General features: G+C 39.9%; 1 protein-coding gene across 6 annotated transcripts in view; it reads right to left on the reverse strand.

The window, feature by feature from the left end:
* The window catches only part of ssbp2b (single stranded DNA binding protein 2b), a 321,784-nt gene that overhangs the window by 74,025 nt on the left and 230,982 nt on the right, over positions 1-16,777 (reverse strand). For 4 of the 6 annotated variants that reach the window (XM_055633402.1, XM_055633399.1, XM_055633398.1 and 1 more), the window contains exon 5: positions 6,431-6,520. The exons of the other annotated variants lie outside the window; for them this stretch is intronic. In XM_055633402.1, the coding sequence (XP_055489377.1) occupies positions 6,431-6,520 (90 nt within the window). The remainder of the gene's footprint in view (positions 1-6,430; positions 6,521-16,777) is intronic. 6 annotated transcript variants of the gene reach the window in all.

Raw genomic sequence — 16,777 nt, forward strand, 5'->3', positions numbered from 1 at the left:
AATTACTTGACAATACATCTCTCAGTTTAGAAAACTGCTGTTGAACAAATAATCACCTGATTTTGAAAATATGCTGCTCTAAAAATATTTTCAATTTAATTAAATTATCCCATAATATTTATCCTGTGTTTTATTAAAACTGCTGAACTAAGTAACTTATCTTTGTGATGTGAGAATTGGAACCTACTACATTAGAAATCATAACTATGTCAGATTATTCAACAAAAAATCATTTTGATCGAATATGATCCCCATATTCTATGTGGGAAATTCAGTGTGATACAGAAACGCTATCATCCCTTTCCCTCAGGCCAGGCATGGTGGATAGTTGTTTAAGGAGGAACTGCAGATGCTGGTTTAAAGCGAAGATAGACACAAAAGCTGGAGTAACTCAACGGGACAGGCAGTATCTCTGGAGAGAAGGAATGGGTGACATTTCAGGTCGAGACCCTTCTTCAGACAAATAATGGGAATGAAAATATTTCTTAATGGGAGAATTATGTGAGTGGTAAAATTCTGTAAACACAGTTCCCCTTATTTAAATCATCTGTACTAAATGCTATATTGCCTGGGATCACAAAGTTTTATACATTTGAAATGTAATCAACTGCATCCGTAATGAATATATTTGGCCAGCTAAACAGTCATCAAATGTGAACATTTGTTCCTTACTGCAGTCACAAGCAACTGCATATGCCAAACTCTTGAGCAAAACAGTGCTGGAGTAACTCAGTGGGTCAGGGAGGGTCCCGACCCGAAACGTCACTATCCATTCTCGCCAGAGATGCTGCCTGACCTACTGAGTAACTCCAGCACTGTGATTTACACAGCATTCCTTAGTGCCTGATTGCTAGCAATCATACAATTTATGTTGCCTTGAACAACTACCAATCCTGTACAATTCCTTTCACAAAATGCCCATTTTCTCTGTATTCTGCAGGCAGTTACCAATTTTTTACTCACACTTGAACCTGAAAATCAAAGGGTGGCCACTTGCTTGTGTATGATGCTGTCAATCATTTCCCACCTGAACGCCCATGCTTATTAATATGTTTGTGGTAAGAAGGACTGGATCTTGCAAGCAGCTCTCTTTCAGTCATTACTGTGGCATACATTTTCAGGATACCACAATACCCTCGAATAAAATTAAAAACAGATAGCTCTTTTGCTGTGTCGTAAAATCACATGGGATTGTAATAGGGATCGGTCAAAACGCTGATTAAATAGTCATTAAATTAGATAAGTCATGCTAGGTTTCAGTTTAATACTCAAATAATATATGAATATTCCAATACGCTGCATCAAAAAAAAACATCAGTTTATTGCCTATTGTAAACTACAATGAAAATACCACACCCCTCCTGTATCACCAGGGAGAAAATAAACCATTGTCAAAGGTTATTCTCTCCCAATTCATTACCACGGCCACTTTCATCCACTGGGTTATTGCTAGCTTCAGAGCAAAACTGAGAGTGATAGAAGGTTCTCTTGTCTATCAAAAAATGAGCCTTGTTTAAGAAACCTTACAAAAGTGAGCTAGTTAAAATACTCACCTCCTTATATAAGCAAATATTAAAAAAATAAACACCAAACAAAACAGAAATATTGCACAAATACCTGCCATGTACTAGATGTGAATCAAATATATGAAACAAAGCATCCAGCCTTCTCTCCAACACTCTAAGCCCACCACCATAATCAGGGAGTTACTAAATGCTGTTAACGTTGTATCATTTAATCTTGACCATAATGTACTCAGCTTTTGGTTACCTGAACTACAAGAAAGGCTATATATTATTCTGAAATATTTTCTGATTGGAAGAAATGTATGCATTTAACTAAACAGCACGTTCACAACCTCTTCTGCATGTAAACTAAATGTAAGATCACTTTCCACTAGGAGGCAACAATGCTCCACTAACTTAGTTTGCATTCAGTAAGAAAAACATTCTTAATATTATTGATAAGGAGTGAATATTAACCTATTTTATAAGAGGATTCTTTTTTTTTTACAATTATGAATCAATGAGGTCAGTTCCTTGGCAGTAGCCTAGCTATTTTAATAATGTCCAAATTCTCAGGTATAAACTATCTATGAAGCGGTAAAACCTAATATTGCCCTTTATAATATGTTCATTTGCTGTTTGAGAATTTCAAAATGATAAAAGGTTCTGATGAAGGGGATGTTGCGAAATAAAATCATAGCTATAGGTCCAATTGGTGCATAATTTATCATATCATGCAAATCCACAAAATGGAAGCAATTGAATAAGTATAAATGTATCTAACACAACTTCATATCACAGCAAAATCCACTGGCTATTCCCCATGGAGATGTCTGAATCTATGGAACAAGACCTTCTGCATCATGCTCCGTGTACTGAGAACCCCCCTGCTGATTTTCTTTGGAATTCAAGAGTATGTGCATGCTTAGGTAGGTAAGTCACAATCCTCTTGTGCATAAGCTGACTCAGGCAGCTCTTAGCACAAACCCTGGGGGGGAACCTTATTCAGTGCAGGTCATCCTGAACTGCAACCTATATAAAGGTTTAAAAATAAACACATTTTCTATCAAATTTTGAATATTCAGTTTTTAAATAATTCATTAAGCTTGAATGGGATTGGTGGTGCACTGTATTTTCCTACTTTCTTTTTTCATTGGTAATAATTACAATGTATCAAACTTCATTGAACATAGAACAGTATAGCACGGGAACAGGCCCTTTGGCCCACAAAGTCTGTGCCGAATATGATGTCAATATCTCATCTGCCTGCATATGATCCATATGCTTCTATTCCCTGCCCAGCATAGTGCTTCAAATTGGCACTTGGTTTAAATTAAAACCCAATTCATTTGAACCATAATGATTGGCATGGATGCAGGTGCTTTTTACTGAATTTAAAAAAAAGTGATGGATTGTTTTCAGAGCTGCTCAGTAAATTCCCACCTAACAACAAAAAGTAAAAATCAATGAAACCCAGAGTATTAGAAAATGGAGAAAAAGAGCACGTTAGCATTGGCAAATGACATCTCTATAATATTGATCAAAATGACATCAAGCAGATTTAACATTTATCAATTCAGACACTGAAGGCTCTTGTCTAGTTTACGTACTTTAGAGTACTGCTTATAACAAGGCTGAACTTTCATTGTTATAAATAGATGCATTGAATGTTTGGATTTTAATGGAAAACATCAAGTACATCAAGGTGATTCAAAATTAATCCCATCCTTCTACCTGAAATTATTTTACGCCACGGTGGGACATTTTGTGAAGAATTTCTCATAAATTTCCTAACAGTGTTCCTTAATTTTCTTTAATAAACAACATTTAACAGAATGCACAAATCAAACTCAAATGAAATGTGAACAAGGTGAGAAAAAGCCAAAATGGTGCTCAACTGGATCTGGTACTCAGCGTTGGAGACTGGTAGGAGTGGCAACATGAAGGGAAACTGAAATCCATCATTTGTCATCAAGGAACAAAGATAAGCACATGGGGTAAGAATATATGATAGAAATGCAGCTGCATTGAGGAGGCTGCATTCGGGGGGGGGGGGGGGGGGGGGGGGGGGGGGGGGAGACATTTCTGTAATCATTAAGGTGAGTCTTGCATTGTATACTGCTAAGCTAACAATCACCATGGAGAGGATTCAGAATAGCATACACAACAAAGCTAAGTTCTTAAAATCAAACTCCCAGGACCCAGGGGGGAGGTTCAAAAAGTAGGCTGCCATTTATGGACACCAATTAAACTTGGCCTGATACCATTCCATTCTATTTTGTATGCCGACACCAATTTATTTTCCGGATTGCTCCTTGTTTTTCCCCAATGATAATTTAGACTTTATGATACAATCATTGCAGTTCTTGAAGTGCTCCCTCATAGACAAGTAGCTTAGTTGGCCCATTCACTCCCTGTTCCCAAAGTCTACAGTGCCTACTACCTGCTTAGGTTGAAAACATACTGATCATTCCTGACCATATTTCAGAAATCTGTCGAGTACTTTGACTTGTAAAGTTATAGTAGTGATTGAAATTCCTCACTCTACACCTTTTACACTTACACCTCTGTAATTTCACTGCACACTTACTCCAATATTTTGGCCCATAAATTTCCTTCAGTAGCATGACAGTTCTCTTCACTATTAAATATTAGTGGCTTGTGGATTTACGGGCTGGGTAAAATTTCAAGATTGCAAACGATGCCAGCTTTGGTAGGCATGGTAAATAGTGAGAAGGGCAGCAATGAACTATGAGTAGGCAAGGCATAGTTAAAGGTACTCAAGTGCACAAAGTATTATTACTGCATGTATACGGTTTACCCTGTGAGCATCATGTGAACAAGGAATTAATTGCACACTGGTGTATACGAAAATAAACTAATCTGAATATGAACCTTAATGTAAGGAAGAGTGAGACAATATATTTAGCAGCAAGAACAATATAGATTACGTGTATTGGGTATGCAAGAACAGGGAGATCAGAGTGCATGAATGCATTAATCTCTGGAAATAACAGGACATAGAGAAGGACTGGTCAGTAGGGCATAACGATCCTGGCCTTTGTGTACAATAGGGAGGTTGTGATTAATGTGATAAAACACTAGTTAGATCACAACTGGATTCAAAATCTTACGGAGGAGGTAGAAAAAAAAGTTCCCAGGACAAGGGACCTCAAACTGGAAGGTTACACAGGAAAAGTAGGGCATATTCAAATGGGAAGAAAGATAGTTGAGAGATGGTTTAACAAGGAAGTGTAGATTATGAATGTAGGATTAGATAAAGTACATTAAGAACTGTACAGGAGCGGGTGAATCAAGAACCACAGAACTAATGTTTGAAAGGTATAGTCCAAAGATCCATAGTGATGGGAGGAAAAGCTGTTTTGTTCAGCAGATTGGATATGAACTGCAAATTACTATGCATCCGAGCAGTGGATACAGTCAATTACAATTTCAGATATGAATTAAATAGGGAATTGAAAAAAGTCATTTACAGGCTAACGGAAAATAGTAAAGGGATGTGACTGGTAGCATTAGTCAACAAATAGCTAGGACATTCAATAGTTTCCTTCTGTACTATAACAATTCGATCATCCTTTTAATCCACTCACTTTAACTGATTGCCCTTAAAGGCTTTTATAAACTTGGGTGGGAAGTAAGGTTGGAAAGCATCTGTAAAATATCCTACTTTCATTGAATTATTATTATGTACTGATAAGGCTTAGAAAGCATGGTTGAGTTTTCTTATTAATCCAATAGCACTTCCAATAGCAGTAGTGTTAGAGCCTGAATAAGTCAGAAAGGTCAGCAGTAAAGGAAACTGGAAATGTTCTGACCTGCATGGTTCTCCCTGAAATTACAGAGGATACCTAGATTTGTTTTTAAGAACAAAGCTTTAAAAAACAAGCCCTAAATATCCTGCGCCTAGAAATTTGGTCTCAAAGGGTCTCAATCCAAAGCGTCATCTGTATATTCCCCACCACAGATGTTGCCTGACCCACTCCGTTCCGTCAGCATTTGTTTTTTGCTCAAAATTCCAGCATCCAGCACCTGTGTGCCCTGAAATTTCATCACATATCAAAGAACAAATGAAATAGATGCAGGAAAAGGCCAGACTGCCCCTTAAACCTGCTATACCATTCAATAGTTTTTACCTCTGCACCATTTTTCTGCAAAAATCCCAATTCTCTTCTAGCTCCCTGATTGCTGCCCTCAATAAGCCCCTGCTGGCACTGTTTTTCCAAAAAGTAGGGCTTTGTTCACCCCATCCCAGGTGCTAATCTTTGCCAAATCATGACATTTAAGTCAGACCTACTCTAGAGGCACTATCTGCCCCGATCAACGACTCTGACAACCATCATTTGTATCCTTTCATGATATCCACATAATGGGTCCATTAAAATTGGTCGGCCATTGTGTTTATGTGGGTTTTAACGCACATTTTGTCTGGAAAATGGCACTTTCCAGTGTGCAGGCAATACATGGTCAAGTTCAGTTAAAATGGACAAGAGTAACTAGTTGCACTCTAACCAATCTGCTCACTAGCAAAAGCTTGGTCCTTTACAAAGCTTGTTTTTTTTTAATTTACTGCAGTAGAAATCACAGCACATCAGAAGCTATGCCATTAATGTCCATCAACTCTAGTCCTTCATATTAGTCCAATCTACCCCTTTAAAAGGAAAAATAGTACATTTGTGTAATTATCAGCAATATTCATAAATTCGATGTTTGTGCTTTAATTTAAACCTATAAATCCACATAGATGTATGTATGTAATCCTACTAGTTCCTGAGTTCACCATCTGCTTCAAGTCAATTATAATCTGCAGTGATAATTTAGAGGGATTCAGCATATCTCTTATTCTTATTTAGAAATCATCAAGTATTTTTTTTTAATCTTCTCCTACTGCTTAAGTCTCTTATTACCTGAAAGAATCCCGGTGGTACCGGGCCTACTGGCATTCCGTCTCCTGGGGGAATGTTTCCTAGTACTGGACTGGGAGCTGCTGCTGCACTCTGTAAAGAAAGGCAACTCCTGTGTCATTACATCCTGTAACAAGGAACTGGCATACTTCCTAAGTGCAAAGAATAAAATAACACATACTTTGAATCAATTAAACTCATGACAAAAACAAATCTAAATATATCCTTTATGTGCAGCAAATGTTTACATAGGCATAGCGATATCATAAAACCATAACAATATTTAAATGTCTAACTGCTCATTTGAAAGACAGGCCAATCTTCTCTATAATGAATGGCTGATTTAGCTGACAATCATGGCTAAATGCAACATTAATTAAATTTGCACATCTATCCATTTTTTCAGACACTATAATTCAACAATCGTGACAAAATAACATTGTTAATTGCACAATACAATTGTTGGGGTCAGATGGATGAAGGGAAAAGAACATTTTTAGGGATTTGTATTTGGTACTGTGCAGAACTACACAGATCTCCACAGAACTGGAGGCAAAGATGCTTCCTGAAAAATACCAACTTTGTAAAGTTATTATCTTTCAGTTAAACCTTCCATTATGGTTTTACAAAAGTTTAATTTAATATCCACCCGATTAGAATTTTAACCCAATGATTTAGTTCAGAAGAATCAGAAACAGTCAGTGGAGTAAAGAGATTAGTTGAGGGTGGCAGGTGGGGCATGGTTGGTGATGAAAGGAATTATGCAGAAGTCAGCATTTCAGTCCCAAACTTTTAGCAACAGTCCTGGATATTAAAGTCAAACTCATGCGTCAAAACACAAGGAAAAATACAATGAACAAATGAAAATATACATACAATTTCAATAAATTATGTAACTGAGCAAAACATGGAGAAAATGATATCTAACATAAAGGACTGTAAAATGATGCACACACAAATATATTGTGAAGTTATAATAACTTGAATTGAATCTTTACAGTGAAGCAAAGGAAGTGATTGGGAAATAACATAATATTCATTTTCAATATCCACATGACATTTACGAAACAAAGATTATTAGATAAGATAGTTGCTGTTTAGAAGAAGGGGCAGGGAAAAGGAGAAAAGCTAAATAGAATTCCTTCCCAGTTGTATCGATTCAAATGAATGATGCCAAAATGTTGTACATAGCAGCTTCAGAGATAGGAAGCATGCCTTTTCTCTTTCCTTCTCCAGAATGATACCTATGGAATTAAAATAGAAAATGCTGGATAAATTCAACAGGTCAAGCAGCATCTGTGGAAAGAGACAATGTTTCAGATCAAAGACCTTCCATCAGAACTTGGAGAGAAAAACAAACTAGTTTTAAGTTATAAAGAAATGGGTATGATGTATGGATAAAACAAAAATAGTATTTCTGACTAGGTCATGCCAAGGTTGTAGAGGTCTTCCCCATCAATGCTTTAATGGAGATATTTTGAGAATGATAACACAAAGGTGTTGCAAAATACAGGATAACGGATACACACCCAGCAGATCAGACTATGCAAACGGAGAACAAAAATCTGAGCCAATGTCACAAATGGATGACGGAGCAGAAGTGGCCAGTTCTGATGAAGAGAGAGAGTGAGTTATCTTATGTTGTAGAATTTAATATTGAGTTCAAAGGCTGCATCAGGCCCAGATGGAAGATGTTCCTCAAGCTCTTGTTGGTCCTTGTTATAAAAGTGCAAGATGCCACAGAAAAAGCAGTCAGGGAGAGAGTGGAATGGATAATTGAAGTGTTTCTGGGCGAGCTCTCAGACACACCCTTATATTCCTCCACTGACCAAAAAGCCATCGTTTGCTTAACTGTCATGGACCTCATTTCTTATGGGAATCTTCCCACAATAGCTTCCAACTCTTACTCTTCCAGCTGACAAACTTCATGTTTACCCCTCCTCCACAAGCACCAGTGTCCAGGCAGGACCAATGTTCGCTCTCCTTTAGCCCAATGGAACTCATTTCTTCTTGCCTTGACTCCATCATTTCTCCCCAGCTCCAGTCCTTTTTTACTAACATTCATGATGCCCCGGGTGCCTTCCACCACTTTGACGGTTTTCATTTGCCTGGTTCCAAGCAGATCATCTATTCCATTTATAGGTAATCCCTCTCTACCTCCATCCACAATCACAATAGACTGCTGCCCTTTGGTTTCTCCCTTGAAAAATGGCCCAACTAGTTCTTCTCCATCCTCATTGATTGAATTAATTCTCGCATTCAACAAATTCTCCTTCACCTCCACTGATTTTGTCCAAATCAAAGGTGTAACTAGGGGAACTCATATGGCACCAAGCCGCACCTGTCTTTTTGTGGGATTTATGTGTTTCATCTGGGCCTGAGCTCTCTCCTTCAAGTCTTTTTCAGCTTCATAGATGAATGCATTAGTGCTGCTTTGTGCATTGGAATAGAAAAATATACCAATAATCATTTTCTGAACTTAATTATATTCTCCCCTAATACTCTCCCCTTAATTCCATTCTCCTGGACAATCTCTGACCCTTCCCTCCTATTTCTAGATCTTCCTGCCTTCCTGTCAGATGGCTAGCCACAAAATCTGTCACCTGATTCTACCATGACCATATTTCCTCCCACTTTGCCTCCATTCTCCTAGTTTCTCCGTCTCTGCAGAATTTGTTCCAAACAGGCTCCTCAGTGCTGTCTTCTTTCTTTCCAAACTGTGGCTTCCCATTTTTAATGAATCATCTTTTTAAATTTCTGCCAGCTTTAACAAGATTCCACCACCAGACACATATTTCCCTCCCCTTCCCCTCTCAGTATGTTGAAAGGATGATTTCCCCCCCCCCCCCCCAGTGACATATTTATCACCACTAACTCCTCGCCTTCTCACAGCTTTCCTGTGCAACTGCAGCAGATGCAAAACCTGCTTCACTTCAGCCTTCCAATCATCCAGGAGCCCAAACAGTCGCACTCGGTAAAAGCATTGTTTCACTTTAGTTCTTTTAGTCTGGTGCACTGCATTCAGTGTTCATAATATGTTCTTCATTACCTTGAATAAACCAAATACAAGAATGGGTGAATACTTTGTGTGGCATCTATGTTCAGTCCAAGAGATGTTCCTGACCTAATTATCAAGTCAAGTCAAGTTTATTTGTCACATACACATACGAGATGTGCAGTGAAATGAAAGTGGCAATGCTCGCGGACTTTTGTGCAAAAGACAAACAACCAAACAAACTATAAACGCAATCATAACACACATATTATTTTACATAATAAATAATGGAATGAAAAATGTTCAGTAGAGTTCAGTAGAGCTGCCTTGCCTTACTCACGAGTGCTGATATGCCATGTCATATCCTCGGAGATGTGGACTCCCAGAAATTTAAAACAGTTCACCCTATCCACAGGATCCCCATTTATCCTCAATGGAGTGTACGTCCTTGGATGATGTGCCCTCCTAAAGTCCATGATCAGCTCCTTCGTTTTTTTGATGTTCAAGAGGAGGCTGTTCTCCTGGCACCAGAGTGCTAGATCAGCCACCTCCTCCCGGTAGGCCTTCTCGTCGTTGTCTAAGATCAGGCCCACCACCACAGTGTCATCAGCAAACTTAATTACTGAGTTGGAGCTGAACCTAGCCACACAGTCATGTGTGTACAGGGAGTAGAATAGGGGGCTGAGGACGCAACCCTAGGGCGATCCTGTGCTCAGGGTGAGGGATTTCGATGTATTCCCTCCCATCTTGACTACCTGGGGCCTGGCGGTGAAAAAGTCCAGGACCCAGGCACACAGGGAGGTGTTGAGCCCCAATTCCATTAGCTTCTCGGCCAGTCTGGTGGGGACTATCGTGTTGAAGGCTGAACTGTAGTCTATGAACAGCATCCTCACGTAGCCCCCCTTCTGGCTGTCCAGATGGGAGAGAGCGGTGTGCAAGACCTGGGAGACCGCATCATTCCAACCTTTTCTCACTTTGATCATGTGCCTGTGGCCTCCAACAGTGCTATAATGAGGCACAACAAACGTTCAAGGAACAGCACCTCATCTTTCATCAGGTCATGTTGCAACGCTCTGGACTACAACTTTAGGTAACGGGCTTTCTCTGAATGTATCAGACCCAGCCATTTCTACCGTATGTCATCCATCTATGACATTTGACTTTTTTGGTCTCCCAAACCCAGAAAACTAGCATTGTCATCTTTACTCAATTAAATCAAACAACCAAGTCTAGATTAATCAAACATAATGTACTGGAGTAGCTCAGCAAGTCAGGTGGCGACTGTGGAGGGAGTGAATAGGGGCAATTTTGCTTTGGAAAGCTCCCTCAGACTCTGAGGAAGGGTCCCAACCTGAAACGTCCCTATCCATTTTCTCAAGAGATGCTGCCTGGCCCGATGAGTTATTCCAGTATTTTGTATTCCGCTGAAGATTCCAACATCAGCAGATTCCAACATCAGCAGATTTAATCTTCACATCATGATGTAAATAATCACAGGATACAATTACCGAGGCACTGAAGACTACAGGGGTTTTACAACATGCTAAATACAGGGGCTGCGGAGCTTGTTTGAAAGTGGTGGGGCAGAGTGATCACTGATCACCGTCCTCGGGGGTTCCCGGAGAGCGTGTAAAGCGACTGAGCGGTGGCAGGGGGACACGGTAGGGACGTTTTAAAATTTGATGTATTAAAATCATGTTTTAGAGCATTGTAAAAGTATGATTGAAATGTTTTTTGTTTGAAGGATTTTTACGATAATGTAGGGCCGACATGAGAGGTAGGAGCAGGTGATTATTATTTTTGACCCGAAACGATACGTCACCCATTCATTTTCTCCAGAGATGCTGCCTCACTGACTTACTCCAGCATTTTGTGTCTATCTCCCCTATTGCCTTGCCCTTCCTCCCAGACTTTTACATGGTTTTCCCCTTCAGTGCTAGGCCCAGCCCTCTTTGTGAAAGGTCTCCTGAAGTGTTGTCTCTCCACTCTCTGCCGTTGCCACTGGTGTGATCACCCGCAGTCCATGTTGTACATCTCTTGGAACAACTTCTCCTTGTTTGTCCCACCACAGGATTGTGAACATGCTCTCAGTCTCCTAGTCCCCTCACCTGCAACGTAAATAGCCCGAGAGTCTACACAATACTGAGACCTTTCATTCATGCTCACCCATTCTGGCTTCCCTACAAACTCTTGACATCCTTCCAGATGTGAAACCAGAGCAGACCCTGGAATCTATCTGGAGTTAGCCTGTGTTTGGCATGGCAGCTCAGTGTTTTTTTCGTTCCTGATTCCTCTGAAAATGGGAGCAGGAAGGTTGGGTTGTTCAGCAGCGTTCTCCATTAGTCCGTCCCCTTGACCTCGTGCCCTCAGACTCCGGGCCCCTCACCCCGTTGCTCGCTTCCACCAGCTCCGTGTGTGAGTGTGGGAAGCTTCCACTCTCTCTCCCTCCACCCACCCCCCTTCACGTTCACCGGCCCGCCAGCCCGCCTCAACCGCGGTGAGTTGCTGACACTCCCTCCTCCAGGTGAGTTACAGGTGAGGTTGGTGCTTCCTGCAGACACTGAACCATCCCGTCGCTGGGCTGGCCGCTAATTCCCGGGGGAAATATTGCTAACAAAGTGGATTGGCTGCAGCCCATGAAATATATCAGATCCGAGAGACCACCAAGTATTAGTCCCCTAGTCTGATGGTAATGATGGAATTAGGAACCTGCAAGCTATAAACTGACATTGTGGGGTGAAAAATACGGTGTTGCTGCTGATGGATTATAGAGGGGGCCCAGACAATAAAGAGGGACCATTGGGGAGTTTAATGAATACTTTGTAACTTTGTTGACGCCCAATACGTGGTGACTCTTTGCACACCTTGAGGATCGTATGCAAAACAAATGATTTTACCGCGACATGTCACATGTGATGATAAAATATCAATCAATTCATCAATTCTGGATTGCTAGTTTGGAATTGCTGGATCTGTTCTGAATCTATCTCACTTGGCACAATGATAATGCAGCAGTACATCATGGAAGATGTGCTCAGTGTGAGAATCATACCTCTGTATGACAACTTACACTGATCACTCTTGCCAACACCATCGTGGTCAAAATGAGAAACTAAGAAACAGAAGCCCCTCCTGCTTTCTCCACCCTAGTTGGTCTTTTACCTCAAGACCATTTGATCCATCAAGTCTAATGTCGAGTCTATGTCAGCACTTAGAGCAATCCCATATTCAACTTATTCCCCCCCCACCACAGGTACCATGTAATCCCGTGCTACCTGCTCCATGGTCGGATAGTCGGCGACTAAACCGTCTCCTCCACCTGGTTTGCCAGGTGTGGAGGGGGCTGTGGACTCCCAGCAGGACCAAAAACAAGACCTGTCAAAGGGTGGATGAGCTCTGAGCAAGCCAACGGCCATCCACACTTCAGTAGCAGTTGCGATCACTATCGTACAAAGCATCGTAAGGCACCGTGCCCGGTGATGTTTTCAACTATGATGATGACGATTTTCATGAGATCATAAGTGATAGAAGCAGATCAGTCTGAAGAAGGGTCTCAACCCGAAACGCCGCCCATTCCTTCTCTCCAGATGCTGCCTGTCCCACTCAGTTACTCCAGCATTTTGTGTCTACCTTCGATTTAAACCAGTTTCTCGACGCTACAATCATCTGCCAGTATAATCATCATGTTGCTAACTCTGATGATGATGATACTTTATAATCACTTGTACCCAGCTAGGTATAGTGAAATTATTTGGTTTTGCATACAAAGTACACGAAAGAGTCGCCACAAAGGCGCCAACAAAATTACTAAAAAGTACTCAGCCCTTCTTCATCCCTCCCACGCAGTGACCCCTTTGTTGTCGGTGGCCACCCCACTCTGGGTCCCTCTCTGGCAAGTCTGACCAGCTGGTAGAAAGGAGGAACCTGGGACATTGGATGAAAGACGGTTCTGTGAGGATTAACAACATCACTGGATCATCCGTAGCACAGCTATTGCAACATCGGGAGAAGAACTTTGCAGGATCTACCACTGTGTCCAAAACCAATGTCCAGGTCAACCTCATGCAACCAGTCCAGTTTTATTGTATTTTGTCATAACAGCTTGCGACAATGGAGTGGCTTCATCTGTCATTTTGGGCAGGTAAGAGTCACCCCGACTTGCATATGAGGAGTTGTAGAATTCTTAAGATTTTTTTGATCATCACAGAAGCATTCGCCATCTGTTTCCTGACTACTGCAATTTCTCTCCCTCAGGCCTATTTACGTAAAATGAATGCAAGAGGCTTTCACAGTTCATCATCTATCACACAGCATTTAGGCCTGGTGCGGCTGAGCAGTTTTTCTGTGCTTGCTGATAACAGGCTGCTTAACTCTTCCTTGATTTGGATTTGGGCTTTTTCAGCGATTTCTGGCTTGCTACTGCATTAACAATTCCATTTTTCAAAATTTGAATATTTGAATATTTATATATATATATATATATATTTGTGTGTATATATATATATTATATATATATATTTGTATATATATATATATATATATATATATATATTTGTATATATATATATATATATATATATTTGTATATATATATATATATATATATATATATATATATTTGTATATAAAAATATATAATTTACAATATATATATGCTTTTTATAATATAATTTTTAATATATATTTTATATATATATATATGGATTTTACACATACACACATATTATATATACAGTGCCCTCCATAATGTTTGGGACAAAGACCCATCATTTATTTATTTGCCTCTGTACTCCACAATTTTAGAAAAAAAATCGCATGTGGTTAAAGTGCACATTGGCAGATTTTAATAAAGGGTAATTTTTATACATGTGGTTTCACCATGTAGACATTGGGTTCTAAATTTTGCAAAAAAGTCTATTGTTTTAAAATGCTTGCAAAAATTTATGGTTTCAAGCATGTAGAAAAAACTCTATTGTTTCTAAAGCTTGCAAAAAATGGTCTATTGGTTCTAAAGCTTGCAAAATATGTATATTGGTTCTAAAATGCTTGCAAAAAAGGTGTCTATTGGTTCCAAAGCTTGCAAAAAAATGTCTATTGGTTCTAAAGCTTGCAAAAAGTATTCTATTGGTTCTAAAGCTTGCAAAAACATGTCTATTGGTTCTAAAGCTTGCAAAAAATGTCTCTATTGGTTCTAAAGCTTGCAAAAAGTGTCTATTGGTTCTAAAGCTTGCAAAAAGTGTCTATTGGTTCTAAAGCTTGCAAAAAATGTATATTGGTTCTAAAGCTTGCAAAAAAATGTCTATTAGGTTCTAAAGTAGGCCATTCGTTCGAGCCTGCAAAATATGATCATGGATGTCTATCGGTTCCTAAAATGTTCTGCTCCCTCTTAAAAAATGTCTCTTTTGAGACAGTCTATAATGCTTGCAGAAAAGTTGTCTCATCTCGGTTTTAAAGGTTCTAAAATCCAAAAAAACATGGGAACAATTTTCCTATTGGTTCTAAAATTAAGCTTGCAAAAAGTGTCTCATTCTCCTAAATTTTAGAGCTAAAACCAAGTCTGCAAAGACAGTCCTGACATCCCAGGAATCAGTTTGGTGAACCTTCTACAAATAATGTCCTTCCAGATTTGGAGACCAAAACTGTACGCAATACTCCAGGTGTGGTCTCACCAAGACCCTGTACAACTGCAGTAGAACCTCCCTGCTCCTATACTCAAACCCTTTTGCAATGAAATCTAACATACCATTCGCTTTCTTTACTGCATGCTGCACCTGCTGCTTACCTTCAATGACTTGTACCATGACAAAAATGTATATTGGTTCTAAAAGCTTTTCCCGCAAAAAATGTAACTCACATTTATCCACATTATACTGCATCTGCCAAAGCTTGCCTAAAAAACCTTGCAGTCTCCTAGTCTACAGCTAACACTGCCCCCCAGCTTAGTGTCTCCGCAAAGCTTGCTTTCAAAAGAAAATGTCTATTGTAAATAGCTGGGGTTGAGGCTTGCGGTAACTAGCACTGCCTGCCATTGTGAAAAGGACCCGTTTACTCCTACTGCTTCCTGTTTGCCAGTTCTAAATCAATACTGCTTGCAAAATGTTTGCATACTAATCTCTTATGTGGTGTCGAAAGCCTTCTGAAAGCAATAGGTGGCTAGAGGGAGGACTATAAAAGACCCCTTTCGTAAATCCATGTGTTTGTCTAACCTTATTTTTGAATCACAGTCTCTTCAAGATGGAGGAAGGCAGAGGGTTACACGTTTCTCTGAGCTTGAAAGATGAACTAACACATGTCTGGACTCAAATACTGAGTGCCCTTAGTAGTTTCAATTTAAAACTGCTTGCAAAAGTGTCCCCTATTGGTTCTCCTTAAAATTAAACCAAAGTTTGCAAAAATGATCAAACTCATCTGTTTCTATTGGTTCTAAAATGCTTGCAAAATAGTGTTGCTCAGTTTTTATGTTCCCAGCCAGTTTTCTTTCAAATCTGCTTGCAGAATGTGTCTTTCTTGGTACTCCCACAATGTTTGCAAACGCATCATCCTTCGCTGTCTCTTTTGGTTATACAATGCTTGCAGAATGTGGGATGAACTTTTTTTGGTTCTAAAAATGTCTTCCATTGCATGCTTTCAAAAATGTCTATTGGTTCTAAAGCATGCAGAAAAATGTCTATTGGTTCTAAAGCTTGCAAAAAAAATGTCTATTGGTTCTAAAGCTTGCAAAAAATGTCTATTATTGGTTCTAAAGCTTGCAAAAAAAAAGACTATTGGTTCTAAAGCCTGCAAAATAATGTCTATTGGTTCTAAAGCTTGCAAAAAAATGTTTATTTGTTCTAAAATGCTTGCAGATAGCATTTCTATTGGTTCTAAAGTGTGTGCGTGTGTGTCGTCTGTCTGTGCGTGCGTATGTACGAGTGTCTGTGGATGAGTGTGTGAGTGTCTGTGTATGAGTGTGTGTGTGTGTGTATATGTGTGTGAGTGTTTGACTGTGTCTCTGTGTATGAGTGTCTGAGTGTGTGTCTGCGTGAGTGTCGGAGTATCTAGTGTGTGTGTGTGTCTGTGTGTGTGAATGCGTGTGTGTGTGTGTGTGTGTGTGTGTGTAGAGAGCCACTAAGAGTACATGGGGGGAGATTGAGGGGAGATGGACTGAATGCGTGGGGGGGGGGGAGAAGGGAAGAGGGGTGACTTAGTGAACTGCCATCACCAGCTGTGAGTGACTGGGCTGCCAGCCCACCAGCCATGAGTAAGTGAAATGCCAGCCCACCAGTTGTAAGTGACTGAAGTGCCAGCCCACCACCCATGACTTAGTGAACTGCAAGTCCAAAAATCCATTCAGTCCACAATGTCCATACTAGCCC

The sequence above is a fragment of the Leucoraja erinacea genome, chromosome 3 (assembly GCF_028641065.1).
Source record: "Leucoraja erinacea ecotype New England chromosome 3, Leri_hhj_1, whole genome shotgun sequence".
NCBI lineage: Eukaryota > Metazoa > Chordata > Chondrichthyes > Rajiformes > Rajidae > Leucoraja > Leucoraja erinaceus.